Raw genomic sequence first — 27,095 nt, 5'->3', positions numbered from 1 at the left:
GTCTGTAACGGAGGGACCTGAGTATAGAATTCAGTGACGTTTTCAGCTCAGAAATTGAGGCGGTTAAGTGAATTGACTAAAAAACCTGCATTCTCTGTGGAAGAGATGCGCTTAAGCGTCATTCCTCGGTCCCTCCCTCAAGAGGGCCATTTCAGCTGCTGCCGTGTGGCAGCACGGAGGTTTCACGGGCCCCACGGGGCGAGGGCACGGGCGCCGCGGGACGGGGGCGCCGAACGGCCCGACACGCCTGCTGCAGCCGCGGGGGGGCGCCGCGGGACGGCGGGCCACGTGGCCCACTCCGGGGGGGCGGGAGGGAGACGCGCATGCGCCGAGGGCCGGCCCGGGAGGGGCAGGGGCGCGGGTGGGGCCGCTCGGCGCATGTACGCTGGCGCCGCGGGGCGGGGCGCGGGGCAGTTGGCGGCGGTTGGGCGCGAGCGGGCAGCGCTGGGTGGGGCCGCGGCCGTTGGCGCGGCGGGAGGGGAGCGGCCACCTGTGCCGTGCCGGCCCCTCGCGGCGAGGCGGCGGCGTTCGCCCGGGCCCGGCCCGCGGCGGCGGCGGCAGCAGCGGCAGCGGCGGGGGAAGAGGCTTTGGCTGGTGTCCGAGAGACCGCGGGTCGAGGTGGTGGTAAGGACCGGGCGGAGCCCCGCCGGCTGTAAGTCTTCCCGGGCGGGGGGGGAGCGGCAGCGCGGAGGGCCGGCCTCGGCCTGTCGGCGGTGGCTGCTTCTCCTCAGTGGCGCCCTTGTGACAGAGAAAGTGTCCCGGCTGCAGCTGGCCGGTGACCGCTGCGTGCCTTCAGAGGAGACCTGGGTTCCACAGGGTTGTGTTTGTAGTCTTTTAATATGGCTATTGGAGAGTTCATCCTTCTCGGCAGGAAAACTATGCCCGCTACCTCTTTTAGTTACCCCCTGCAGCACAGGGACCATTTTTCTGTTGGAGGCTGGTCATCTGTTTTAAGCATACTGGAAAAAACTTTCCGTTCAGATGCCGGAGAAGGCGGTTGTGGGTGATGTGCCCAGATTTACTGGTAACAGCCTCCTCGGGCTGCGTTTCCAGTGAAATGGCCCCCCATCTGGAGGCAGCAAGCTGCTGGATGAATATCATCACTGTTGAACGACCTAGCCTTACAGCTAAGAGTTTTTAAAAAGCTTCAGAAGCCACGTGGCTGTCTACTAATGTGTCAGTTTATTACTTACTGTCACCATTACTGCATTGCAAGTCTCCAGGATTCTTGCTAACTGTAGGAATGGGAACATCTTTCAGGTGTAAGTTGAAGACTGCATTCGGTTTAACCTTTGTACTCTAGTATCTGGCATCTCGTTTAACTACGTGAATTGTCCCCGTGACTGCTCCTGATACTATAACTTAGGAGTATGTATTTTATGTGATGTTTGCTCTTTCTGGTCTCGTCTCTTTAGTATTGGTATGCTGCAGCGCTATCTGGTGGTGGTATGATGTTGTCGCCCCACGTCCCCGCCTTTCGTTTTTTGTTGAAGTTTCCTCTTTTGAATCAACTTTTGGAACTGCCTTCCTAGGTTGTTGTAAGTTTCCTTCATGGTCACTGTCATCCTAGCTGTAATGGGTTTTATATTAATTTTTCCTGAGCAGTAAGTTAAATTCAGGTAGTTCAGGTAAGAATAATTTCAGCAGACATATTGACAAAATAAGAAACTGGGTATATTATTTGAAAGAAACAGTAGAGAATAAGGCCCCAAAAGTGCTTCTTATTGACTTTTCCACATGTCTTGTATGTAAATGATTTTGAACACAATCGCAGAAAAGACTGTGGTTTTTTGGTGTACTTCTCAACGTTTGGGTGTTTGTTTTATGTGATTGAAACATTAAACCACTTATGCATTTGTCCAGCATGTGATGTCCCCATGGCACTGAGTAGGTCCAAAGGAGATACACACTTCTTTGGTCTTTTCTTCTGGCAGGGGACCACCACCCCCTCTCACTCTTTGAAGCTCTGTTCACCAGCTGCTAAGCCTCTGAAAAGGTGAGAGAAGGATGCAGATGCCTAGCATGGCTGCCGCCCATTGCCATCTGGAGGTGTGCAAGCTCGTGTTCAACATTTGCTCCTCTGTTTGGGCACTGTGATGCTGTGCCCCGCAGTTGAGCAGGGCGTGCTGTGAAGGTGGCTGTGGTAGATAGAGGTTGTTCCAGGATCAGTTAGTGAAACACACTGGACCAGCAAGGGCAGAAATTGCTGGGGTAAGGAGCTGGAGTACCTTTGTGCCTGTGAGCTGGCTTGTGTACAGGCAGAGTGTTTGTTGAGTGCTGTGAGGGTATCCTACCTGTCAGAGTGGCTGAGCTGATTTCAGTGATAGCCTGCGCCGTGCTCCCCCCCCGCCCCCCCCAAGACACAAATGGAAATTTTCTGTAGAACTAGTTACGCTGAAATGTCTGTGGTGATGGCTCCTGTGGACTAGTTATGCTGAAATGTCTGTGGTTGTTTCTGCAGAAGTACCTGTGTGTAGCAGCTTGTTGAACCATGCTTGTGTAAACACATGTGTACGTGGTGTTGTCTGTATCGAGGTAGGTGTGTGGGTGTACCTGTGTGTAAATATACTTGTACAGACACAGAGATGTGGTCAGGTTCGTGAAGTGCTGCATGTGTCTAAAGTAAAGCTGCTCAGGGAAGGGTGAAGAACATGACTTAATGCTCTGCCTGCTTGCCCAGCACCTGAGCTGGGCTGTGAGGGTGCAGGAAGGTAGAGACAGCATTGGTGTCTAAACTAAGCATAGACTAAACATAGTCTAAGCAGAGACTAAACATGTGGCACGGAGTCCGAAATGTGCTGAGGGTTGGGAGTTCTCTTCCCTTTGGACTGGTGTGTTGCCCAAGGTGACTTCCGCTGGAAAAGGGCAACAGTGAGAGGAAAGGGGCTGCTTCTGGAGAGAGCAGCACAGACTAAGTTTACGTGGAGTCCTGCGTAGTGGTGCTGTGGTGGGAAGCAGCTGCCAGTTGCTGCTGCCATTTGGAGAGAGCACTGCACAGGTACTCGAGCAGCAGTTGCTTGCCTTCATGTGCAGGGAGGTGAGGGGCTCTGCTGTCATGTCTTGAGCTCGAGAGGTTGGAGGAGAGGGAGGTCACCTTGTGCCAAACCACTGACTCTGTGTGTTGCACGTTAGCTGCTGGGGCGTGAAGATCAGGTGTTTGAGGCACACGAGCAAGCTCAGTATTAGGACTGAGCTCTGCGTGCAGCACACTCATTTTGAGCAGGGTTGGGTCCTGGGTGGTGCGAGAGCTGTGTCTGGCTTCGGTCCACAGTTGTGGTGGGGAGGTTTCTCTGGTGAGATTGCCCCTGCGGCAGGTGGGCGTCTGTGAGAAGAACGGCTGCCCAGGAGCGCAGAGCCTGCCTGGCAGTGCTTGTGCCTGGAGCTCGCCCGCATTTTGTGAGTGCAGCTGGCTGGCCCTGGAGAAGCCCTGAGTGTGTGGATGGCTGAGGGCTTCAGCTATCTCTGGCACCTGCTTTGAAACAGCCTGCTGCACTGCCCAGCTGTAGCTGGTGGGAGCCCTGGCTGGCAGGTAAGTCTTCTCCTGACGTGTCCCACCAGCACAGCCTGTGGCTCCACGGAAGGTGCTGTTGGAGATGAAGCGGCAGACTGCTCATGCCTTTACCAGCGCGGCAGCGGCGGTTGCCTGGGGATGAGATGGGGCGGCGCTGGCAATGGCTCTGTCACACTCCTGCTGTGTGCAGCCCCTGGCTTGCAGGGAGCAGGTGTCACTTCTGTTGGGTTTTCTCTCTGAAGAGGCGTCTGTGGAGTTGAGGCATCGTGTGCCTGTGGGTAAGACATGGCATGGCCTGGGTGCATGTGGTTTCTATGGTGGAGCTGACACACACCCCGTGGGCGCTGGTGTGGGGATGTGGGATCGCATGAGGGAGGAGTGGCTGTGAGCTACCTGGTGTCACTGTGGGTCACGAGTGGAGGGAGCACTGGATGCCAGGGTGGGGGGCGGCAGGTCCCTGCCCTGCTTGTGGTGGAAGTCCTGGCCCTGCAGGCAGGAACGTGGGTGGGCAAATTGCCTGGCAGCCCTGCTCTTCTGACGTCGTGGCCAGGGACAGCCCGTGCCCAGAGACTGCTGTGCTCATTCACCTGTTTTTTTGGAGGTCATGCCTGATCTGTTTCATACCACCCCATGCTTGGCTGGCAGGACCGGGCCCCTACAAGTCTACGTAGAAGTATGCAAAGATGAGCCACTGATTCCTTGCTTGTTTGGGGAGGGGGTTTGAATAGTAAGAGCCAGTATTTTTAGCCTGTATATGTAAAAGTGCTGCCGCCTTATTTTTTTTTTCTATCCTTTTTCATTCTGGGTGGAGGTGGTACGTATAGATGAAGATGCAGGAGCCTGAACTTATTGCAAAAACACTGCGAGCTGTTCTTCATCCCTTTAAAAACGGCGTACCTTTGTCAGAGCTTCAGGCTGAATACAAATCCCTGACCGGTGAGTGGATTCCCTTCAGGCACCTAGGCCATGGCACACTGGAAGGCTACTTGGAGAGCATCCCAGCAGTGGTCAGAATGGAAGAAAACAAAATGGGACAGGTAAGACTCAAAACTTCAGAAATGGTTTTTGTGTTTGTAGAGTGTGTGTGGTTCATAGCTTCACCTGTGCTTGTGCGTGGATTTCTGAGAAAAGTACTGTGGCATGTATGTCATGCCCTACTGCTGGGAATAGTGGAAGCTGTGGTTGTAGACCAAGTGCCCCTGTTTTCCTGCCTCTGTATGCTGACTGCGAAGTTGTGTTTGCAAAAGGTGGAAGGCTGCATTTTCCCATAACCAAGAGATCTGTCTGGAAAGTAGTTTGTGTGGCTGTAGAGCTCTGGTCCCTGCCTCAGCATGTGTAACTGTGGAGGGGATACGGATGAGCTGTCCTGAGATGGTAAAGAAGGTTAATGCGTGTGGGTGAGTGTTGGTCATCTCTTCAGGGTGGCGTTTAGCCTCATCTTTTTGCTACAGCGACGCTGTTGTGGCTGCTGCTGCCTGTACGCCTGACGGTGGCTGCTTTGGGCTTAGCGCTCTTTGTCATGAGTTGCAGTGCCGCAGGGCTGTGACGACTTGCCGAGGTGAGGGAGAGCCCATGCAAGTGAGGTGCCTTTGCGCAAGGGTTGCGAGGCCTCAGCTTAGCAAGTGAGCAAGGGACAGGGAGTCAGCAGAGAGGAGAAGGAGGAGGTGGAGCAGAGCTCAGCAGAGCATATTCGTGTGGTGGGAGAGTTTTCCCTCGTTCCCTGGCATTGCTTTGCTAGCCTGTGTCTCCTGGTGGCTGCCAGCTTGGAAGCAACTTGCCAGCCACCCCAGGCTCTTTGCCGAGCAGCGCGGTGTTCCTGATTTTTGGTCAGAAGGCATTCTCTTGATGGCTGGAATAGCTGCGTGACTTGTGGGTGATGTGTTTGGGTGCAGGGCTTGAATCCTGTCACTTGTTAGAGCCATGCCGGTCTCCCTGAAGTCTGTATAGACTGTGGGAGAGGAGAAAGCGAACAGATGTTTGGCACACTGTGTGGCTGTCGCAGCGGGTCTAGCGAGACAGGCTTTATGGCTGAGCTCCTTGTTTGGCTCAGCTGGATCGGGATGGCACCTGGGAAGTGAGAAGCAGGTCTTCCTGGTTGGCGGTGAGGAATGCGATGAGAGATGTCCTGGGTTTTGTGCTGATGTCTGGAAATGTGGCCATTCTTAATCAAGAGTTTCCCTTGCTGCATTTTGAGAGCTGTCCGAATGTGCCCTTTTAGCACAGGTTTTCAAACCTGGGGCTCTTTGTTGCTTGCTCCAAGCTTGCATTGGCTGCAGCTACACCAGTAACATGACTGCCGGTACCTCTGGGAACGTTTGTGATGCTGCAGTTTAATGCTTCCTCGTGGTGGCTGTGGCAGATAGCCACCTGTTTGTGACTAGGGCCTTGCAGGGCGTAGCCTGGTACCGTCCCATTCCTTACCCTCTAATGCGATGTGTGCCGAGAGCCTTGTGGACTCTTGGATAGCACTAGAGGTGGTGCCTTCTCCGTGTCAGCTGTAAGGAGGGAGTGAAACGTGACATTCAAAGGTGGGAAAGGCAGAATCTACTGAAGAGGTATTGGAGAAGGACTTAGATTGGTTGAGGAGCGCCAGCTATGCTCTACGTGCCCGAAGCAACTGAGAAGAAGCACCCTGCAAGGGCAGTGGAGGCGCTCGGAGCTCTGCCTTGGGAAGGATGATGAGACAGGCAGAGCTTAGGGTTTATGGGCAGTGGGCAGGCCAGCATGCGGGCCCCATGGTGTCTGGCTGCCACAAACGCCCTAGCTGGGAAGAAGTGGTAGGTAAAGCAGACGATGCCGCCTTGTGACGACTGCAGGAAGCCTCACGTGCAGGCTCTGGGTCCTCACAGAGGACTTGAGCCGGTGCCGTAGCTGCTGGGGGGAGAAGAGAGCCAAGCATGAGCAACGCAGGTTGTTTCTGGGGTGTGCTGGTGACGGCATGCCGAGGCAAGTGATGAGCCCATGAGGGGAGATGCTCTGCTGGACCTGATTCTTATGAGGGAAGAACTAGTTGGAGAGCTAAAGGCTGGGGACAGCCCTGGCTGCAGCAACCCTGAGATGGTGGAGTTTGGGAGCCTGAAAGGAGGGGAACAAGGCAAAGAGCGGTATCAACAAGTAGGTGTCAGGGGAAGAGACTCTGGCCTGCTCAGGAGTCTGCTTGGAAGACTCCTGTGGGATACAGCCGTGGAGAGAAGCGTGGTCCGCGAGAGGTAGTGGATTTTCAAGGACTGCCTCCTCCAGTGTCAAGAATGGTCCATCCCAACAATCAGGGAAGAAAAGCAAAGGTGCTAGGAGCGCTGCACGGGTGAACAGGAGCTCCTGACAAAACGCAGCCGTAACAAGGAAGCAGGCATGAGGCGGGAGCAGGGAGAAGCGACCTGGGAGGAATGCAGAGATGCTGCTCAAAGCAGCATGCGTGGGCTTAAGAAAGACCGCCTGTGTTACTGGCGAGTTCAACCACCTGAAAACCAAGACAGAGTGCCATCACCTTCAGAACAGGTCCCAAAGCCCTGCCGGTTCTGAGAGCACCCTTCCAAAGCAAGTCCTTCAAGTACCTGGCTAACTGTACGGGCCAGAGTAGAAAATACAGGAAGAGCAGAAAAACTAGAAGCCAGAAGGTACAGCAGATGGAGAACTCCAGCGCTTTGCTGTGTTTCATTTCACTAAAGCCTTACCAAGCCCGTGCTCAGTCCATGGAGCACAGGTTGCGGTGCAGACATCTCTGAAAGGGTGAAGAGTTCAGGATCTCATGTTCACCTTTCACAAAGATGAGTGAAGCCTCGGTCAGGTACGGGCCACTGTCTGGCCAAGTTTCTTTCTCCTTTCAGTGACTATTTAAAGCAGCGTTGCTGGAGACACGCACGGATGAAGAGGGAGCTCCCGACATTACCATCAGAAGCATGCGCACAAGAGGCAGAAGCAGGGGCGGGTGAGCTGGAAGGAGCACAGAGGCACCATCCCACCGTGCAGGGGTGGGCCGAGGAAAGCTAAAGCCCATAGGGAGCTGCTTCTTGCAAGGGACGTGAAGGACAACACAAGGGTTTCTCCAGGTGCGCCGTCAGCAAAAGGGTGACTAGGGAACATGGGGGTCTGCTGAGGACTAGCAATGGGGACCTGGTCTTAAAGGACGTGGAGGAGGCTGAGGCTCTGGTTGCCACCTTTGCCTTGATCTTTGCTGTTAGGAGCAGCCATCAGCAATGCCAAGGCTCCTGAAGAGCAGTGGGGAAGTGCAGGGCAAGGAAGACTTGCCCTCGGCGGTGGGGGATTAGGCTAGGGAACATTTAAACCAACAAGCCCACGGGTCTGCTGCAATGCACCCGGGGGTGCTGAGGGAGCTGCCTGATGTTGTTGCAAGACCACTTTCCATGACCTTTGCAAGGTCATGGTGGTTTGTGCGAGGCTCCCGAGGAGTGGAAGAAAGCAGGCCTTGCCTTCGGGAAGGGTGGGAAGGAGGCTCTGAAGAGCCGCAGGCTGATCAGCCTGAGCTCTGTCTCTGGGGAATGTGATTGAGCAACTAATCCTGAAAAGCTGTTCCGGCCGTGTGAAGGACAAGGTGGCAGGTAGTCAGTATGGATTTGTGAAGCGGAAGTCCTGTGAGGCCAAAGCAACACCCTTCCAAAATGAAGTAGCCGGTTGGGTGGATGAGGGGGGAGCACTGGATGTGGTTTATCTGCACTTCAGTAAGGCTTTGACAGTCTCCCATAAGCAGCGGTACAAACCCCATCAGGAGACTAGTCACTAGCGACGTGCCCCAGGGCTCGATGCTGGGGCAGCGTTGTCTGACATGTTGATGAATGACTGGGGCGATGGGGCGGAGATCATCCTCAGCGAGTCTGTAGGTGATAGGAAGGAGTGGCAGTGCAGATGGATGCGCTGCTATTTGGTGGGACCTCAAGAAGCTGGAGAAATGGAACAAGAGGAACCCTGTGAAGGCCGGTGCAGGGAAAGGGTAAGTCCGGCACCTGGGGAAGAACAAGCCCAGGTACCTGCACAGTCTGGGGGCTGACCTTCTGGAAAGCAGCTTGGTAGAGTAACGTAGCGGTGTCGCTGCTGGTACGCGTTTTGCATAGGCGTTGACTGCACAGCGTGTACGCTGTGTGACTTCTAAGCAGGAGCTCCTGATTTAGGAGAGCTGTCGCTCAGAAGGAGAGTCAGCGCGGTGCAGGTGCTGGGTGTGTGGTGGCTGAAGAAGAGAAGGGGAAGGATGAGCTGGAGCGCGCTGCTGGAGGCTGAGTGTCGCTTTCTCCTGGTGTTGTCATCCCTTACCCCTGTTTCGCTGGGCTGTTTGAGTCAGCCTGAGAGATTGAGAAGTCTGAAGCAAGCTGTGGCTGATCAGCAGTTGCTTGCTTTTGTTGTCTTGGCCCTCAGTTTTTCTGCTTTGGTTGCCCTGCGTCACTTGTGAGAAAAGATCCTTTCTGGAGCTGCTGTTTGCTAAACTTCGGAGGCGCTGGCCAAGTCCCTCAGTGTCTCCCGCTGTGCTCGTGTGCTAAAATTGTCAGCCCCCACATGTGCTGGGGACCACCGTTATGGTGGTAGCAGTGGTTGTGTGTGAGGTCTCCTTTTTCAGCGGGTGCCACAACCACAGAGCATGGCTGAGAGCCACAGAGAGGTCCCCTGAGACCACAAACTCCTGTTCTTCACTCAGGGCTTTTTGGGTGGCTGCCTTCGTCCTCGTGAGGCCCTGGGTGCTTGTTCAGCTGCTTTTGCAGGCTGTCAGCAGCAGAACGTCCCAGGAGTTTGGGCTTGCATCTCCTCTGCGCGGCCAAGTGTATGTGGCCTGGGGGCTTGCCTAAGCAGGGTTCCTGCACCCGTTCGAGGACTGTTGAGCCGTGGCTGGGGGAGGTGAGGGCAAGAGGCTGTTAAGGAGGCCAGGTGGGTGGCTGTGGGCTTGCCCCAGCCAGGCTATTGTTGTGGGCCAGCCCAGTGCCTGCAGGGCAACCTGTGCAGCCAGGATTGGGCTCAACCTAATGCGGGAAGGTGATGGAGGGGCTCCGGCAATCTGCTTTGGTGATTTCTGAGGTGCGCTGCGAAAGGCGAGGGAGTTCCCCGAGATCTGTGTGTGCTGCTGAAGCCTTTGCTGAAGTGCCTGCAGGCCTGTGTGACCCAGCAGTTACAGGCATGGAAGTGGCTGCAAATCCTTCTGCGTGTTGCGGATGAGCTTGGACCTCACTGAGTGTTTTCTCTCCTGTCCCCTTCGTGCTCTGCCAAGGTCATTTGCCACGCTGTTGCTTGCAGCGAGACTGTGCCAATTGCTCAACTGGTGGCTCGGCAGAGGAGTTCCAAGAAGAAAATGGGACGGCAAGTGAACTGCCAGATGAGGCTGAAGAACACGTCTCCAGTCACGTTAGCAGGTAAGGCCCAGGCAGCTGTGGCAGGCCTACCTTTGTGAAAGAACTGTGCAGCGGCTGGGGCAAAAGTCTTGGCGGTGAGGGTGTGTCACCAATGGCCACGAGCTGTGTGGTTATAGTGAAGAGCCCTGGGAGCAGGGGGTGTTGCTGACAAGGGTGCTTGCGCTTGCAAGCCATGGTCAGTGAGGAAGCCCTTCTGGAGCGCGTACGTGAGATGTGAATGGTCTTGGATGAAAAGTTCTTGGGGGACGCCTGGCGTCACTGCCACCTGCCCATGCTTCTCTGAGAAATGTCATGGAGGTGCGAGCGAGAAGCGTGGCAACGAGCCTGCTAGCTCTTTGGGGCTGAGCTCAGCCCGTTATGGAGGACAGGGATGAGCCGTGCCCTCACAGCGAGAAGCAGCCCCTGCAGCCCCGTCTGTGGCGGTTTCAGCAGCGCCTGTTGCTGCTGCAAGTGCCCTGGAGCCACGCCACTGCTGATGCCCAGGGGCTGTTCTTTGTCCTCTGCCTTTTTGCTTAAGCGTAAGCTGTGGCAGCAGCTTTCCCAGAGCCGGTGGGTCAGGTTTCCCTCACTGCTGCACTGTTGTTGTGTTGGTGTCAGTGGGGTGTCCGAGGATCAGGCCCAGGCAAGGCCATCCACTTGTGAGTCGGCAGCTTGGAGCAACGGCAGGTCTTGCAGTTTGCTTGTAACGAAGGGTTTGCTGCTTCTTGCTTTCCTGCAACTACACCAGCAGTCGGCCCTCTGTCGAGAAGCTGAACTGGTGACTCGCATCCCAGTGAAATGACCACGACTGTAAACGCCCGTTGGTTCACTGTCTTGCACGGTGGTAGCCCTCGGAAGTGTTTGAGCCTGCCAGAATTGGTGTGGTAAGCCAGCAGAGAACCAGCAAAGTGACCAAGAGCTTGCTTATCCCCACGTGGCCCGAAGGCCGGTGTGGCGTGTTCCTGTGCCGGTGTTATTTGGCAACCTCTGCTGCATGGCGGGAGTCCTGGAGGAGAAGGCTTGGAAGACAGCTTTTGGCAGCAGTGCGGGAGGTGGCTGAGGAGGTTGAGTTGGGCTGCATGTGCTACGCCGCTGGGAGCTGCTGTTGGGTGGTGAAGGGCAGCGTGGCCGTGGGTTCCACCTGAGACATGAGCTGTTGTGGCACCTGACACTCGCATGGCTCTTTGGAGAGCGTAAGGAAAGAGGCGTCTCCTGTCTTTGCCTGCTGCAGTGTGGCAGCGGGGATTGTGGCTCGCGAGTCCTTGGGTGTGAGCCATGGTGCTGTAGCCGAGAGACCCAGGACTGTGGCTGAAAGCATCCTTCTGAAGTGTCTTTTGGTAAGAGTGTGGGCTCCCTGGAGGGAGCTTCAAGCCTGTTTGTGTTGGGTGAGGGGAGCGCTACTCACAGCTGTGTCTGCAAACTCTTTAGGAAAGCCCAAAGGAACTTTGCGACAGCCCAGGTGTTTGAGCGCGCCAGAAGAAGGCGGCAAGAGGGCTGTTCCTCGCCCACCACGAGGTAGAGGAGTGGCCTGTGGCATGGTGAAACCCAGCGCGGAGAGTGTGCGGTCTGCCTTGCCACCAGCTGCTGGGAGCGGAGCACCTAAAGAAATTCCCATGCAGAGGCACGTCACTGTAGTGAACAGGTGAGTGTGTGGACATGTGTTTACACGTGTGCGAGCGAGGTGAAACAAAGTGTGGTGGACCCTTGGATGCTAGCATGGCAGCAGTGCGCTTTGGGACGTGGGAATCCCGGCTCCCACCCTTGCAGAAGATGAAGTCTGAGCGTGGGTTGGTACCCAGGAGGGAGACAGGTGGTCCTTTGCCTTTTGGGACGCTGCCACGGCTACACTGTGCTCTTGACCTGCTCCCGTGTCTTCTGGGGAGAAATGCGGCCAAAGGTGTCACACCAAGGTGGAGGTGTGGATGTCACTGTTTCCCTGGCTGGGGAGGGAGCCGTTGTGGCCGGTGTGCTGGAAAGCAGGAGGAGGCAAGAGGTGACGCTGCGTGTTCGGGCTCGTGGTTGTCTGCCGGTGGCTGCTCTTGCCTGGCTTCTGCGTTGCACTGTTAGCCCTTGCGGCCCTTGTCCGTGTGCTGGGAGCCAGCAGCTGCCTGACCGTGTTTGGGTGAATGGAGATGAGGGCCGGAGCTGCAGTTTTGCTGGGTTAGCGGTACATGCTGGTTTTCAGCCCGCTTTGAGCCTGTCTAATCCAGGCGGCTTACCCGAGTGCTGCCCCATCATTTGTCCTTCTGTGTTGTTTTCGGCTGCCCTGGGCCATCAGCTGATGGTGGTGGGAAAGTGTTTGCTGTTCCCTCATTGTGGCTGCGCTAAGTCCGCTGGAGCTGCTGTGATTGTGGTGGTAATCCTGTGCAGGTCACCGGGTGGGCTGGAAGTCAGCCTTGCGCTGAATGGAAACGGCAGCGGTGTGCCGCCTGTGCAGCGGCGTGGCTGTGAAGCGGCACCGAGCAGAGTGACACTTTAATCCTGCCGTGGTGCCCGCTCTTTCTGGAAGACCCGCAGAAAGCAGGCGTGTCCTGGCCCAGGTGCCGGCGTGAGTCCTGCTTGCGTCAGGGGTACAGGTGCCAGGATGGGGGAGATGAGGATGCGCTCAGAGCACTCGTGAGGGCAGCAGCCACTTCAGCTTTGCTGGAGTGCCTGGGAGCGTAGCGTGACGCTGCCGGCTGCTAGCGCTGCCTCATAAGCTCGTGCCGCTCAGCAAAGCGCCCTTTGCTACGGCAGTGCTCTGGTGGTCAGGCCTTTTGGGACGTTGCCCAGCGTGCTGGTGCTGGTGGAGCGGGCAGGTGCCCCTGGGATGGAGGAGGAGGCGGAGGGAGCCTTGGGGCTGCTGGGTGGATGTGCTGGGGCTTTGCAGTGGGGCAGGGCTCCTCACGAGGACAGGAGATGCTCCTTGTGTCCCTGGGCAGCTGGGCTGTGGCTGAGCAGCACCTGTTTGGGTGTGCCCTGGCAGAAATTTGGAGGAGTCGAGAGGCAGGTGGTGATGGTGGCAGGAGCCGGCGGCTGTGAAGCTGAGGTGGGCGAGAGGAGAGCAGTGGCAGGAGCAGCGAGAACGCCGGAGCTGCTGGCAGCAGCCGTGTGAGGAGCGGAGGGTTTGGAGGTAGAGGCCGGGGAAGGGAGACGTGCTGCGTGTGTGAGGTGAGGAGGGCGAGGCCGGGGTCAGGGTCCAGCAGGAGCGGGGAGACTCGAGGTGGGGCTCTGTCCGCACCACGCTGCTAACGCCGTGAGTGTGGGCTGAGCTCAGCCCAGCTCTTGTGCTCCTGAGCAAGCTGGGTGGAGCTGCGGTGGAGAAAGGCGTCACCAGCTCTGCTCCCTGTGTTGCGGAGGAGGCTGCTGCAGCAGAGGAGCCCAAGCCATCTTGCTGTGACGGAGGCGTGGGAGCAGGTGTGCGCAGGCCTTCCCTTCTCTGTGTGTGCGGATGAGTTGGGTTTTTTGAAGTGGCACTTCCCCAAAAGGCAGAGATCCTTTGTCCTGGAGAGGAGATGTCTAGTGTGTTGCAAAGGGTCCGAATGAAAGAGGACCATATTCTGTTTTAATGCAAGGGTGTGTAGTGGCCCATGTAACTGGATTAATTTGTTTCAACTCAGCCAGTTTGAAGCAGGAACGGCAAGGTCCATGGCTCATAGACTTGGTTTTGGGGGTGTTTTGTGCCCCTGTAGCTTCTGTAGTTGCTTGTGCTTTGGGAATTGCAGGAGGGAAAGCTGCTTTGAGCCAGGAGGTCCTGACCTCAAAAGTGTGTGCAGATGAGCGGAGCTGTGAGGAGCATTCCCAGAAATCCTGGGCTCACACCAGCCTCCGCAGGCAGCTGGAACAGACTCAAAGGCACTGTTCCCACAGTGGTGCAAGCACTTGCCTGTGAGAGTGGCTGTGTATTCACAGCATGGTCTGACTGAGAGAAATCCTGAAGGTGCCAGGGCTTGTCCCTGCCCCATTTACCAGTCTGGGGTAAGGGTTGTCCATGTGCAGTTTCTCTGGGTTTGCTTTCTGACACCTGCTCTGCTCTCCTGCCTGTCCGCTTTTGTGCTCTCGGGGTTGCACCAACAGAATCATTAGAATGGTTTGGATTGGAAGGGACCTTAAAGGTGATCTAGTTCCAATGACCATGCTATGGGCAGGGACACCTTCCACTAGACCAGGTTGCTCAGAGCTCTACCCACCCTAGCACTGAACACCTCCAGACAGGGGGCATCCACAACTTGTCTGGGCAACCTGGGCGCTTAAGGGTCTTGGATTTCTTCTGTGCTGAGCACCTATCCCGCTTTGACAGATCTGTGCTACTTGCCTTGGCAGGATGTCCTCCTAGTGACAGGCTTTGTCCTGCTCCACCCAGCACTGTGTAGTGAGGATCCTAATGGCAGTTCCCTTGTGGCTGCTGAAGTCCATGACCCACCTCTCTAGCGCTCTGCGTGGTTTTGCTGGGAGATTTGCATGGCCACTGCATAGTCTTGAGTGGAAGGGGAAGAGGCTGTTTCTCCTCCCCATTCTGTCCCACTCAGGTGACAAAGGGGAGATGCTGAGGGTAGCTGCTATTGTGCCAGGTTGTTTCCTTGTGCCCTCCCAGCCCTTCACAAATGCCTGACCAGCCATGCAGACCTGCCAAGCCCCTAAATGTAGCTGTAGCCAAGCAGCCAGTTATGTTTCACTCCCACAGAGCGCTGTCTCAGAACGAAGGGAAGGCATGCCCTTCCCTGCCTGTCACCTTTACCTCGGTATGGCCCATGCCATCCAACTCTGCTCCTTGGACAGTGCTATTTCAGCAGTGGGGTCAGGTGGCAGCCAGCAACAAACGCTGCCTGCTGGTCCAAACAAAGGGACCGCTGTGCATCTTAACCTGTTATCATCTGTGCCGTTGCCTTCCAGCTTCAAGAGTCTCTGCAGTTAGCCTTACAAGCAAGGTCTCTCCCACCTTCTGTGGGTCTGCAGGTCCACAGAAGCATGCCCATGACATGAACTAACCAAGTGATTGCTGTTATAAAGACAGCAATTTCTAGCAGTTGAGGAACATGAGGCCTTGCAGGTAGCCAACTTTTCTGTACCAGGCATGCTGGTGAGAAGTGGCCCTGCCACTGTCTGTCTCTGTTACCTCCCGTCTTTGGAGAGAGGAGACCACCATGGTCTGTGTGAGGAAGCAGCACATCGCAGGATCCTTGTCTGATTGTAGGGCTTGAAACTGGTGATACATATGATGATAAATGGGCTCAAAGCTGATGTGTTAGCAGCACTTTATTCCATGGGAAGCTGTTGAACCACAGCAGGAAGCACAGGAAGATAGAACATGAAGTGGCATGAGAGGATCCCAAATCCTATTACCTTTCATATGGAGCATAAGGGAATCATCAGTACTGTGTTATAGGTTCCTTTCTGAGCTGTTCCAGATGGCATGGCTTGGGAGGGGAACATCTGCCCTCTTCCTTGCTGAAATTTTGCTGCAGTTCCTGCTGGCTTACCCTGCACTCATGTTATCCATGTCACTTGATGTGTGGCTTGAGGTGGTAGAAATGGTACGTGGCACTGAGGAACAGAACATGGCTATGGATTCCTATTGGGAGGCAGCAGTAGCAAAACAGTGTCCATTACCCATGTGGCTAGCTCATGGGATTGTTTTGGTTGCTGCCTAGCAATGGTGGTAGTCTCTTAAGAGTCTGCTTCTCTTAAGGAAGGGACTTTTTTTTTCTTGGGTGTCTGTCCAGCTTGGAGTTGTCCGTATGTATAGAGAAGTGAGATCGTGGGTTTCTTGTAAGGCCTGTATGGCCAGTCACAGCACACCTTCTAAGAAGAAACTGTGTTGCTGCTTTGTGTGGGGATCTGAGCTGTGCCCAGAAGGTAAAGGGTTTTCCTGTGCTGCAGGTGGAGTGTTAGAAGAGTCTTTTCAGATACCCAATCAGTGCAAGGTGTGAATATGTATTTGGGTATCATGTGGGTGAGTTTGCCGTTGTACTTTTTGAGTCTCGTCCCACTTGTGTTTCACAAATGGGCTTGCAGTTGATCTGCTGCTCAGCACTTCTGGATATGCGTCTCCTGTTTTGGAAAATGCTGTGCTGGACAGTGGCTGTTCACACTGCTAATGCTGTGGGACATGACCCAGAACAGAAGTATTACTTCTGGTACAAGTGAACCCCATGGCTGATGTAGGAGCAGTAGTTTCCTCTTACAGGGACAGCAAAAAAGTGAAGGAGACAAGTAAGTTCATGTTAAATCTTATAAGATGCTGCTTAGAAGAGGTGTGAATGTGAGAGGCCTCTTTCTGATGTGGATGTGCTCTGATTAAAAGTTAGTGTGAAGGCACATAGGGCTACCTTAATAACGTGCTGGTCTTAGCTTCCTGTTGCTACTGGGCTCAGCTTCATACTTGACCCTTCTTCTACCTTCTGAGAGGCCAGGTGGAGCTCGGAAAATCCTCCTTCGTGCTTCTGTGTCTGGTGAAGTTTGTGGTTTCCTCCAGAGCTGTCCCTGAACTCCAGAGGTGGCCAGCCTCCTTACTGCCCTGGTGGCAGGGACTGTCTGCAGGGCTGGCTTAGTGTGTGTGTGGTGGCTGCTGTGGTCTGGAGATGTCTGGTGTTCACAGCAACCTGCCATGCTTCTGTGGAGAGCTGTCTTGGTGCATTTGCCACCCTGACTTCTCCACTGCAGTTCTGCCTTGGGTATGTGTCTTTGGGAGGTGCTTGGTCCTAGTGAAGTCTTTTCGCCAAGTCTTGTTCCCTTTTACTTGCAGTGTATGTAATTATTCCACAGCTGATTGTTTCCATAACAGTCTTGGTGAGCTACACACTGCTGTGACCTCTTCATTCTCAGGAGCTCATTGTGCTGCATGTGCTCCCTGTATAAGCTGCTGCTTTCTGAGGAGCCTCAGAAGAACACCTGCAAGCATGACATTTGTGTCCTTTCTGTGGGAGAGCAGAGAGGAATCTCTTAAACAGTGTAGCAACAGCATCCACAAAGAGACCTTGAGTTCCTGTGTAGTTTTAGGTGTTCCCCTGACTTCTGAAGCCAAATACTTTCAGGAGACTGATGTGGCTACCAAAGTGAGCATAATCAACAGCAAGACTTCAGATATCATCTAGCTAAAAGATCAAATAGCAAGGCTGAAGGTATCAAATGTAAGACCATCAACTGTGTTACTAGGCCTAGATGCTTTCCTTTTGTTAATGTCTACTGTCTGTTTTGTTTCTACAATAATCAGGATAATAAGGAAAATCTAGAAACCACCTCTTGATTTGTCTTGTTACTGCCGGTCAGGTTGTCTTTCAGGCCAGGACATTGTGACTGACCTTCTGGAGGGGGCCTGCTAGAAGTATGTGAAATACATTTTATGTGTAGGTAAGTAAATGGAATGCTGTTCAGAGTCAGGAGAATGATTTAAAGCAATATGCTTTGCAATTTTAGGTCTGAGAAGAGACTAACTGTCCCACCACGGTTTCAAAAGGAGTTGCAAGTTCACCTGTCTAGAAGCTCTTCCATAGATTCAAATGGTATGTTTGCCCATTAAGAAAACTGATGTCTACTACTCACATTAGTTTGGGTGTCATCTTAAGAAAAATCCATCTTAGTACTTGTTTTGAATGAAGATAGGTTTGGGTAAGAAACCAAGTGGGTGAACCTTCTCACTCTGCTGTCATGGTGCTGGGGAAGTGTGTGTGTTTACTTGTCTGCCTCTGTCTTCTAGGAAAATCCTTGTGTAGTAAGTGTCAAACCCAATTGCAAAGCTAGTGTGAGTAGCTTGGAAACAGGAGCAGTGTGGTTAACTTCACTGCCAGGGTAGGAATCTGATATAGCAGACTGAAATCCTGGCTTTTAGGAGTAAGCAGCACACTAACCTAGCTGTTTGGAAAATACCCTTCTGCATGCCTGGCTACTAGCAGTTGTGCAGTTGATGGGCTTGTCAAGTGATGGTTGCTTTCTCTGTGATGTGTCAGGCTGATTTGTGAAGTTTCAGGTCTGGTAGCCAATATACCGCTCTAAAGGGAAGAAAGAAATAGAAATGAGAGAGCAGGCAGGCTAGTGATGTGAACCTCCAGTGGGGATAATGACTGCCTTGCTCCTACACTTGATGTATGAAACTATCCAAAGCAGCTGGACAGTTGCTGTCTCTTTCCCCACTCTGCTGGAGGGCTTCCACTGTGCAGTAGTTCAGAAAGGTAGGGGGCTGGGTTCAGACTTTTCCTCAGGATGTATCTTAGAATGAAAGGCAAATCATTGGACTGTTTTGTACATCTGTCTGCATTTAGAACATCCTTGGGTACTTGGCTGTGTCTTTGTTGTGCTCTCTGTACTCATACAGAAGTCATGTTGTGTCCGTCTTGAAACACTGTGTGAGTGCAGCCTCTCAGCAACAGTGTGGCTGAAGGTTCAGTAACCTTTTCCAGAATCCCTTCAGAAGAAACATTTAGTGATGTCTTATGAAAAGAACTACAGTGACTGAAAATTCAGCTTCAGGTCAATTACTAAGTGTCTGAGGCTTCCATGGCTCTTTCCAATAGAAAGTGACTGAAACAACCATGCTGGGCTGGAGAGCCACATTTTAGAGTTGATGTTATGCTGGCAGCTCTCATGTTTAATTTTTTAGTAGGTACATAATTATCTGCCTTCTGCTGATAAGGCGGTTTACTTCAAGGCTTTATTTTTGTTTAACAGATAACTTGAATACATCCATTGGGGATACACATACTGTTGCCTCTGGCCCTTCTGCAGCTCATGTCAGTGAAGTTCAAAGTCGCATTAAGGAGATTCTGAGCAAATGCAGCAGCGGTGTCTGGGTGTCAAAGGTGCCACACATCTACCGGGAAATGTACTGGGAGGAGCTTAACACAGCAGTGCTCCATCAGCTTGAGAACTGGCCTCATGTGTGCACAGTAAGTATTGAATGTACTTTTTGTGGAAGATGCCAGTACCCTACAGATTTCTGAGTGTTCATTTGCCAAATGTTATTTTATGTAATGCTGCGTTTCCTTTCACAGTCTGTAGCACTGAAGAAAAAAAAACACCAACAAACCACCACTACTAGCTGTCCCCCCCCCTGCCCCTAAATTGTAACAATGCCTTTGAAACAACACTCAAAAAGCCACTGTTGGCTAGACTAGCATTGTTTTGGAGAAGAAAGGTCAGCCTCTGTGGCCTCCTGGGCCAAATACTCTGGGTTGCTGACTTGCCACTTTTAATTGATTCCAACCCAAACAGCAGCTGATGACATTTGCTCTCCATGCCGTGGTGTTGGGTTTTTTCTCCCCATTGCATTTTATGCTTTTCCTTGTTGGTGGATTTATCTCCTCTTCAATCTGTAAGCTACCAGCCAATCCTGTGTGAGGAGTCTTGGGTCTGTCTTCAGTTATTATCTTTCTGTAGACTTTTCCACACATCTTTCTCACATCTTAAGTCAAGGTTATGGAATTTTGCTGTGTAAGTTAGGCTTATGATACAGTAATAGATGGAAGTGAAGTGTAATAATGTTGGGGAGTGGGATTACAGCTCATCCTTTTCCTGCCCAGCCCTCCCCCCATGTCTGTTACCTCTTGATCAAGCAGGAGCATCTTTGTCCTTCGTATTAGGAGCTAGTACTAGGCTGAGCCTCCACTTACAGATCTGCCATGTGAGTTGTCATCACCTGTGGGTTAAGGATCTTCAGTCACTGTGCTTTTATCTCTTCTTCTGCACTCATGGGCCATTTAGAGTATACTGCAACTTTGCATGAAGCCTTTGTTTAGCTTTACTTTAACAGGCCAGTCATATCAATGAGCACTTCCGACTTCATCAGCATCTGTCAAACTGTGGCACCAGAAGGGTGCTGAAGTAATTAATCGTACCTGTCTGCTTTAAGTGACTTTTCATGTATGTATTGCTAAGTATTTTCTCATGTAATAAATTTAAATGGCAAAACCAAAAGTGTTTCACTGAGATTAAATAATGGCTCTTCAGGAATAACGCCATTTGCACAAGTATGTGGTATTCTAACACATAGATAAAATGCATTTGTGACATCTTACTGCACACATCAGTAATGTATGCAGACAGCAGTGATTTGTTTTCACAGAATCATAGAATAGTTTGGATTGGAAGGAACTTTAAAAATCATCTAGTCTAACCTCCCTGCCATGGGCAGGGACACCTTCCACTAGACCAGGTTGCTCGAAGCCCCATCCAGCCTGGCCTTGGATGCTTCCAGGGGTGGGGCATCCACAGCTGCTCTGGGCACACCTGTTCTAGTGTCTCACCACCCTCACAGGAAAGAATATCTTCCATAGATCTAATCTAAATCTACTCTCTTTCAGTTTAAAGCCATTCCCCCTTGTCCTATCACTACATGCCTTTGTAAAAAGTCCCTCTCCAGCTTTCTTGTAGGCCCCCTGTAAGTACTGGAAGGCCGCTATAAGTTCTTCCCAAAGCCCTCTCTTGTCCAGGCTGAACAACTCCAACCCTCTCAGCTTATCTTCATAGGAGAGGTGCTCCAGCCCTCTCACCATCTTCATGGCCCTCCTCTGGACTTGTCCCAACAGGTCCATGTCCTTCTTATGCTGGGGTCCCCAGAGTGGAATACAGTACTCCAGGTGGGGTCTCAGCAGAGCTGGGTAAAGAAGAAGAATCACCTCCCTCAACTGGTCATGCTTCTTTTGATGCAGCCCAGGATACAGTTCATTTTCTGGGCTGCAAATGTACATTGCTGGGTTGTGTTGAGCATTTTGTTCACCAGCACCCTCCAGTCCTTCCTCATAGGGCTGCTCTCAATCTATTCTCTGCCCTGCCTGTATTTGTGCTTGGGATTGCCCCAACCCATGTGTAGGACCTTGCACTTGGTCTTGTTGAACTTCATGATGTTTGCATGGGCCCACCTCTCAAGGTCCCTCTGCATGGCATGTCTTCCCTCCAGTGTGTCAACAGCACCACTCAGCTTGGTGTCGTTGGCAAACTTTCTGAGGGTGCACCTGACCCCAGTGTCCATGTTGCCAACAAAGATGTTAAACCGCACCACTCTCCTGAGGAGTGTCACTTTCACTGGTCTCCACTCAGACATTGAGCTACTGACTGCAACTCTTTGAATGTGACCGTCCAGCCAATTCCATGCAGAGTGATCCATATGTCACATCCATTTCTCTCCAGTAGAGACAAGGATGTTGTGTGGCACAGTGTCCAAAGCTTTGCACAAGTTCATGTAGATGATGTCAGTCACTCTTCCCTCATCCACCAGTGCTGTAAACCTGTCTCAGAAGGCCACCAGATTCGTCAGGCACACAACTTGCCCTTAGTGAAGCCATGTTGGCTGTTGCCAGTCATCTCCTTATTTTCCATGTACCTTAGCATAGCTTCCAGGAGGATCTCCTCCATGATCTTGCTGGGTGCAGAGGTGAGACTGACTGGGCCATAGTTCCCTGGGTCTTCCTTTTTTCCCTTTCTAAAAATGGGTGTTACGCTTCCCCTTTTCCGGTCAGCGGGAACTTCACTAACAGCCACAACTTCTGAAATGCAATGGATAGTGGCTTAGCATCTTCATTTGCCCGTCCCCTCAAGATCCACAGATGCAATTCATAAGGTTCCCATGGACTTGTGCACCTTCAGGTCCCTTAGATGTTCTCAAACATTATTTTCACGTTTGAGAAGTGGGTGGTTCTTCATTCTCCCAGTCCCTGCCTTTGCCTTCTGTGACTTGGGCAGTGTCACTGGAGCATTTGCTGGTGAAGACTGACACAAAAGAGTCACTGAGTACCTCAGGCTTCTCCATGTCCCAGATAACCAGGTCTCCTGTTTCCTTCCGGAGAGGGCCTGCATTTTCATTAGTCCTCCTTTTATCACTGATGTACCTGTAGAAGCTTTTCTTGTTGCCCTTGATGTCCCTGGCCAGATCTAATTCTATCAGGGCTTTAGCTTTCCTTACCTGATCCGTGGCTGCTCGGACAGTTTCTCTGTATTCCTCCCAGGCTACCAGTCCTTGCTCCCACCCTCTATAGGCTTCCTTTTCGTGTTTGAGTTTGTCCAGGAGCTCCTTGTTCATCCGTGCTGGCCTCCCAGTGTTTTTGCCTGACTTCCTCTGCATTGGGGTGCAGCATTCCTGAGCTTGTAGGAGGTGATCCTTGGATATTAACCAGCTTTCTTGGGCCCCTCTTTCCTCCAGGGCTTTATCCTATGGTAGTCTACAAAGCAGATCCCTGAGGAGGCCAGACTCTGCTGTCCTGAGTCCACGGTAGTATTCTTGCTGTGTACCCTCCTCGCTGTCCTGAGGATGTTGAACTCCACCATTTCATGGGCACTGCAGCCAAGGCTGTCCTTGCACTTCACGTTCTCCACCAGCTCTTCCTTGTTGGTGAGAACAAGGTCCACCATAGTATCTCTCCTCATTGGCTTCTCTGTCACTTGGAGAAAGATGGTGGGATTTTTTGATGATTGATGATAGGTTCCTCTGTTATCTGTAGAGCAAGCTGTTATTCATTGAGTTCCTTAACTCACGCAGCAAATTTTAGTCTCTTTTTTAATTAAGGTTCCAGACAAAATGTTACTGTTCGTCCAGGATCTGTGATCTGAGTTCATTGTTCTTTTGCTTGTTATCTGTTGGGTCTATCTTTTCTTTCTAGCAAGCAAATAAGGTGGTTTTTTGGACTCAATCTTAAAGATCTTTTCCAACATTAATTCGTGATTCTATATTAGTGTAAATAAGCAGTCATTAAATCTGTGGAAACATTGTAATACAGCAGGCATGGCACAACAGCATTCAGGACTATCAAGCTGTCGTGGCACAGTCAATCTTACTGTAGAGAACTCTTAATGAGCCTGTAAAGCCTGTCGCAGCTTACTGACTTACGTAAACCATAGCCATGGCTCTGGCATGGAGAAGTTTGAAATGGGATCCAGACCTTCTCATGGAGGCTACCATGCATCTCTTAAGTACAATCAGTGTTTATTCCCAGTTCAACTAAGTTGCATGCAAGGTTATACAGACAGGTTCGTAGATCCCTTGAAATGCCAGAGGGCAGACTGTAGTCTGCCTTAACAGTTAAGATGCTTCCACAACTAATTTCTGAATTATTTCTGCCTGGCTGAGTGTTTACACTGGGAGTGTCTGCCAGCCTCAAAAGAACAGGAAAAAATGCCTGATGTTTCTCTCAGTACCTTCTTAAAGAGACAGCACATACCCTTATTGAAAACATACTGATCAGTAGTAGCTTAGTTACAAGCCAGCAGGCAATAAACCTTGTCATATGCTTTCAGCATCTTCAAATTCATCATCTGAGCACTCTGCAATGGACAGCAGTTCTGAATAACTCATATCCCTCAACTTTTCTCTGAAGGGTAATTTCATTTTTGACTTCTGGGAAATGATCATTCCTGTGTTTAGGTTACAACCACCAGTAATGGAAATTTCCTATCTAGTGAGCTGAAGTCTCCAAAAATCACTCATTGCAGGATGATAATCTTGTTTTCAGTCTCCACCTTTCAGGCAAGAGGGCCTACTACAAAGGATTGAGGCTGAATTTGTTCTCTGTTGGTCTGTTACCTCCCTTCTTTAGGTCAGCTTGCTTGAGCATCCTGCTTGTAGCAACATACTTTGTGCAGCTAAATGCAAAAGTACAAAGTAATTATGTAGTGGCCAGTGCTTACAGATTATAGCCAAGCCTTAATGAGCAATTGGGCTGAGACAAAATATGCTCGCCACCCTTATATAATACAAGTCTTCGCTGTCCACATGGGCTTCCGTCAGAAGAGTCTGCTTCAACAGCTCTTTTGGTCAGATCCTCATGTTGCTGAATTGTCTACTTCCATCTTGAGCAACATTAGTGCTTTGAAAAAACGTGATGACTGGTGGTGCCCCTCCCACCTTCCTTGTTTTCTGTCAGAATCTTCTGCCTTTCTATTTGATGAATTACTTTGCATACAGCTTTACGCAGTTAGTGATCACCATTTTAGCCACCATACCCCTGTCTCATTTCTTACCTTTCTACAGGTTTTTCTCACAAGTCTTTCTCACAATTTAGCAGTATTTTTAGAATTCTGAGCTTCCTAGTGTCAAGTCTGAACGTGATGTAGTCCCTCTCTGTTCACGGATGGCAGGTGTAGGAGGGCATCTCTCCTAGTTGTCTCATTGAGTACTTGTGACAAGAAGTTACCTTCCAGAAACTTCAAGAATTTCCCACTTGCTTGTCACAGCAATATGGTCTTCCCAGTTGATGCCTGGGAAGTTGACATCTCCCATAAGGACAAGGGCTACCAATCCAGGGACTTGTCCCACTTGCCTGTAGAATAACTCATCAGTGCTATATCCTGACTGAGATTGGTAGCAGGCGCCCACCTCAATATGTGTTTTCCATTCCCCTTCATCCTCACACAGAGGCTTTCAACCACATCATCACTAACTGTAAGGGCTGTGCAATGAAACCTCTCCCTCATGTACAGTGCAACTCCTCTACGTCACCTGCCTTGCCTGTCCCTCCTGAACGGCCTGTATCCCTCCATCCCAGCACTCCAGTTGAGGGACTTCTTCCACCAAGTCTCGCTAATACCAATGACATCGTAGCTGTGAGAACTGTCTAATGCTTCCAGCTCATCCTGTTTGTTTCTTGTACTGTGTGCGCTGGTGTATAAACATTTCAGATGCGCTCCCAAGCTCCTTGCTCTCCCAGGAGCAGTGTATATGTTCCCACTAGCATTGCTACCCTCCAGCAATGCCATGCCAATCCTTGACTTACCTTCAGCTCTCTTGTTGACGTCCCCTTCCCCCAGTGATTCTAGTTTAAAGCCGTCTCAGTACCCCCAGTTTATGACTAAAGGTGCATTTCCCCCATTGGGACAGATGCATCTGGTCAGGCCCTGTTGTGCCTTGTGGCTCAAAGACTCTCCTATGGTTATTAAAACCCAAAGTTTTGGTGGAGACACCAGTCCTAGAGCCAGGTATGTATATGCTGGGCTTGTCTGTTTCTTCCAAAGTCTCTCCCCATTACTGGGAGGATTAAGGAAAATACTACCTGTGCTTCTGAATTCTTTAGCATTTTTCACAGAGCCCTGAAATCTCTTTTTGTTGACCTTAGCCTTTTTGTTACAACATCATTAGTACTCGCATGAAAGAGCAGGAGTGAATAGTCCAAAAGCTATATTAAGCCATTCAGTCATCTGGTGACATCTCTAATTTGGGCCCCAGGGAGGCAGCAGACTGCCCTGAAAAAGATGGTCTGATCTGTGTTCTTATGAATAGAGAACAAAATAGCAAACACTGTACTACTGGGGAAACATGTTGTGTAAGCACATGTCAAAATCAGATGTGCTTCTCCCATCTCTACGCAGAAAATATGCAAACAAAAACTCACTAAGAGGTCAAGCAGGGTGAAAGGGTCACTCAAAGGGTGACAAGTAAAGATAAGTAATGGATGCTGTATAAGGGACAAGTAAGTTAAGATGATTTAGGTAGGGAAAGATAAAGGCTACAAAATAATAAGAGACCTGGAGAAGGTAAACAGGGAGTAATCATCATCTTGAATTCAAAAGCAGCTGAATACATTCACTGGTGAATGCATGATCCCTGGCCTCAGTCATCATGAATTACTTAATTCCAAAGAAACTGTTACTAACTGATAATGCCTGAACTGTGGACTATCAAGAATGAGAAGGAAGAGGTATCACTACGTTTGTCTTACTCCCTATGCTTTTTCAAGGGCACCTGCTATTGTGAAAGAGGATGTCAGGCTAGGAACATCTTTGTTCTGACCAAGCACAGCTCTTCTAATGCACTGATTCAGTCTGCCTGTATGTAGTAATTCCACAGCAGATCCTTTCCAGGTAGTCATGATGCTGGCTGCTTTTATAGCAGTGGCCTCTTTCCATGGGCGTACGTCAACCTGAGAAGACGACCAAATATGTCAGTTCCCTGTGCTGTCAGGTCAAGCTGTCTTCTATCATCTTTTTCTCCACCCATCTTGCCAAATTCATTCTTGTAGTTAGAAGAAAGAGTGACGAGTAGGCAGCCGCCTTTTAATTGGCAGAAAGAAGGGATACATGTTTCTAGACTTGGTTCTAGAGTTCCCTTGTAGTAACGGCTTAGTCTTTCTGTCTGGTTTCTTAAGGAGCTGGTAGGAAAATAACACTACCATTCTGAATCTGGAAATTCCAGTTGTGCTGGAAGACATATACTTACTTTTCAACAGTTCTATAACAAAGGTATTCTTTTTTGTAAAACATCCTACTGGCTCTGGCTGTTTATCAGTTTAACCTTTAATTGGTTGTCATCAGAGGCCAATTTTATCTCCAGTAATGTATCGTTCCTCAGTAAGTTGTCTTACTACCTTTTAATAAGCATATAGTTAAAGAATATGTAATACCTGAGCATGTTCTTTAGTGCACTTAAGCACTTTGGTATTGTATTGGATGATACTGAAAATGCTCCTCAAACTGAAGAATGTTTGCCAGGCCATTTATTCTGAGGAGGAGGTTTTTACACAGTAAAGGAAAGCTTAGTGTTCTTCGCTTCATCTCTTGAACATCTGGGATGGTGCTGGGCAGGTCCCAAAGGCTGTCTGTTTTCTTGAAGATACATAACTGGAAAAAAACAGAGAAAAGAAGGAGAAAATTGGCATGGATTTTGGGGTGTATGTGGTTGTCTTGGGTTTGTTTTTTTAAGTAGTCATTACAAATTGAAGTTTGTCATTACAAATAGGAAGGTAGAAGATATTTTTAGACAAGAATGGGACTCGCCTGTGTTGCCTAGTTGACAGCTAGGATATTTTGCTGATATATATATTTTTTAACAGTATCTAGTTCTCAGAATTTTATTAATCTTTTGTATTTTATAAAAATTGTGACTGTTGGCAGAAAGTGAAACTAAAGGCTTATGAAGATGGCAGGATCAAACTGACAGACATATGTGTCAGTTAAGTTTTTACTGTAGTGTTCAGATTAGATTAAACCAGTCTGCTCAGAGGAGGATTGCCAGAGTAACCAGTTGTATTCCTTGAGCATCTTTGGTTCTGTCCAGTTTTTACTCCCAAGGAATTCCTGTACTACAATTTAGCTGTGTGAAGCAAAAGTCATCATCCAAACAGAGAAATGGATTTGAGGTAGTACAAAGTTCAGCTTTAGTTACATGTAATAGATAGTTTCTTATGAACTGGAATGTACTTCACACATGGAGGAGGCAATGCAGTGGGCTGTCATGGCTGGTGGTATGTATGAATGAGAACTTTTACAGTTTTACACAGGCTCTACAAACTGCCCCCTGCAGATGAGCTCTAGCGTTATGGTAGTTAGCTTTCTTTTGCCATGCTTGTTGAAGGAATCAG

At 50.8% G+C, this 27,095-nt stretch overlaps 1 protein-coding gene across 5 annotated transcripts in view; it reads left to right on the top strand.

Moving 5' to 3' along the window:
* The first annotated feature begins 456 nt into the window (after positions 1 to 456).
* Positions 457 to 27,095, top strand: part of TDRD7 (tudor domain containing 7) — a 48,136-nt gene continuing 21,497 nt past the window's right edge. Inside the window, exons 1-6 of one of the 5 annotated variants that reach the window (XM_040579342.1) lie at positions 457 to 624; positions 4,323 to 4,548; positions 9,720 to 9,861; positions 11,269 to 11,482; positions 17,236 to 17,321; positions 18,484 to 18,701. In XM_040579342.1, coding sequence (XP_040435276.1) covers positions 4,336 to 4,548; positions 9,720 to 9,861; positions 11,269 to 11,482; positions 17,236 to 17,321; positions 18,484 to 18,701 — 873 coding nt within the window. In that variant the 5' untranslated portion in view covers positions 457 to 624; positions 4,323 to 4,335. Of the gene's footprint in view, positions 4,549 to 9,719; positions 9,862 to 11,268; positions 11,483 to 17,235; positions 17,322 to 18,483; positions 18,702 to 27,095 lie in introns of all 5 variants that reach the window. The other 4 variants (XM_040579339.1, XM_040579341.1, XM_040579337.1 and 1 more) reach the window with 4 other exon arrangements.

Source organism: Falco naumanni, chromosome Z (assembly GCF_017639655.2).
Source record: "Falco naumanni isolate bFalNau1 chromosome Z, bFalNau1.pat, whole genome shotgun sequence".
NCBI lineage: Eukaryota > Metazoa > Chordata > Aves > Falconiformes > Falconidae > Falco > Falco naumanni.
Note: the sequence above shows the minus strand (reverse complement) of the source record. Positions and strands in the feature narration are given on the sequence as shown.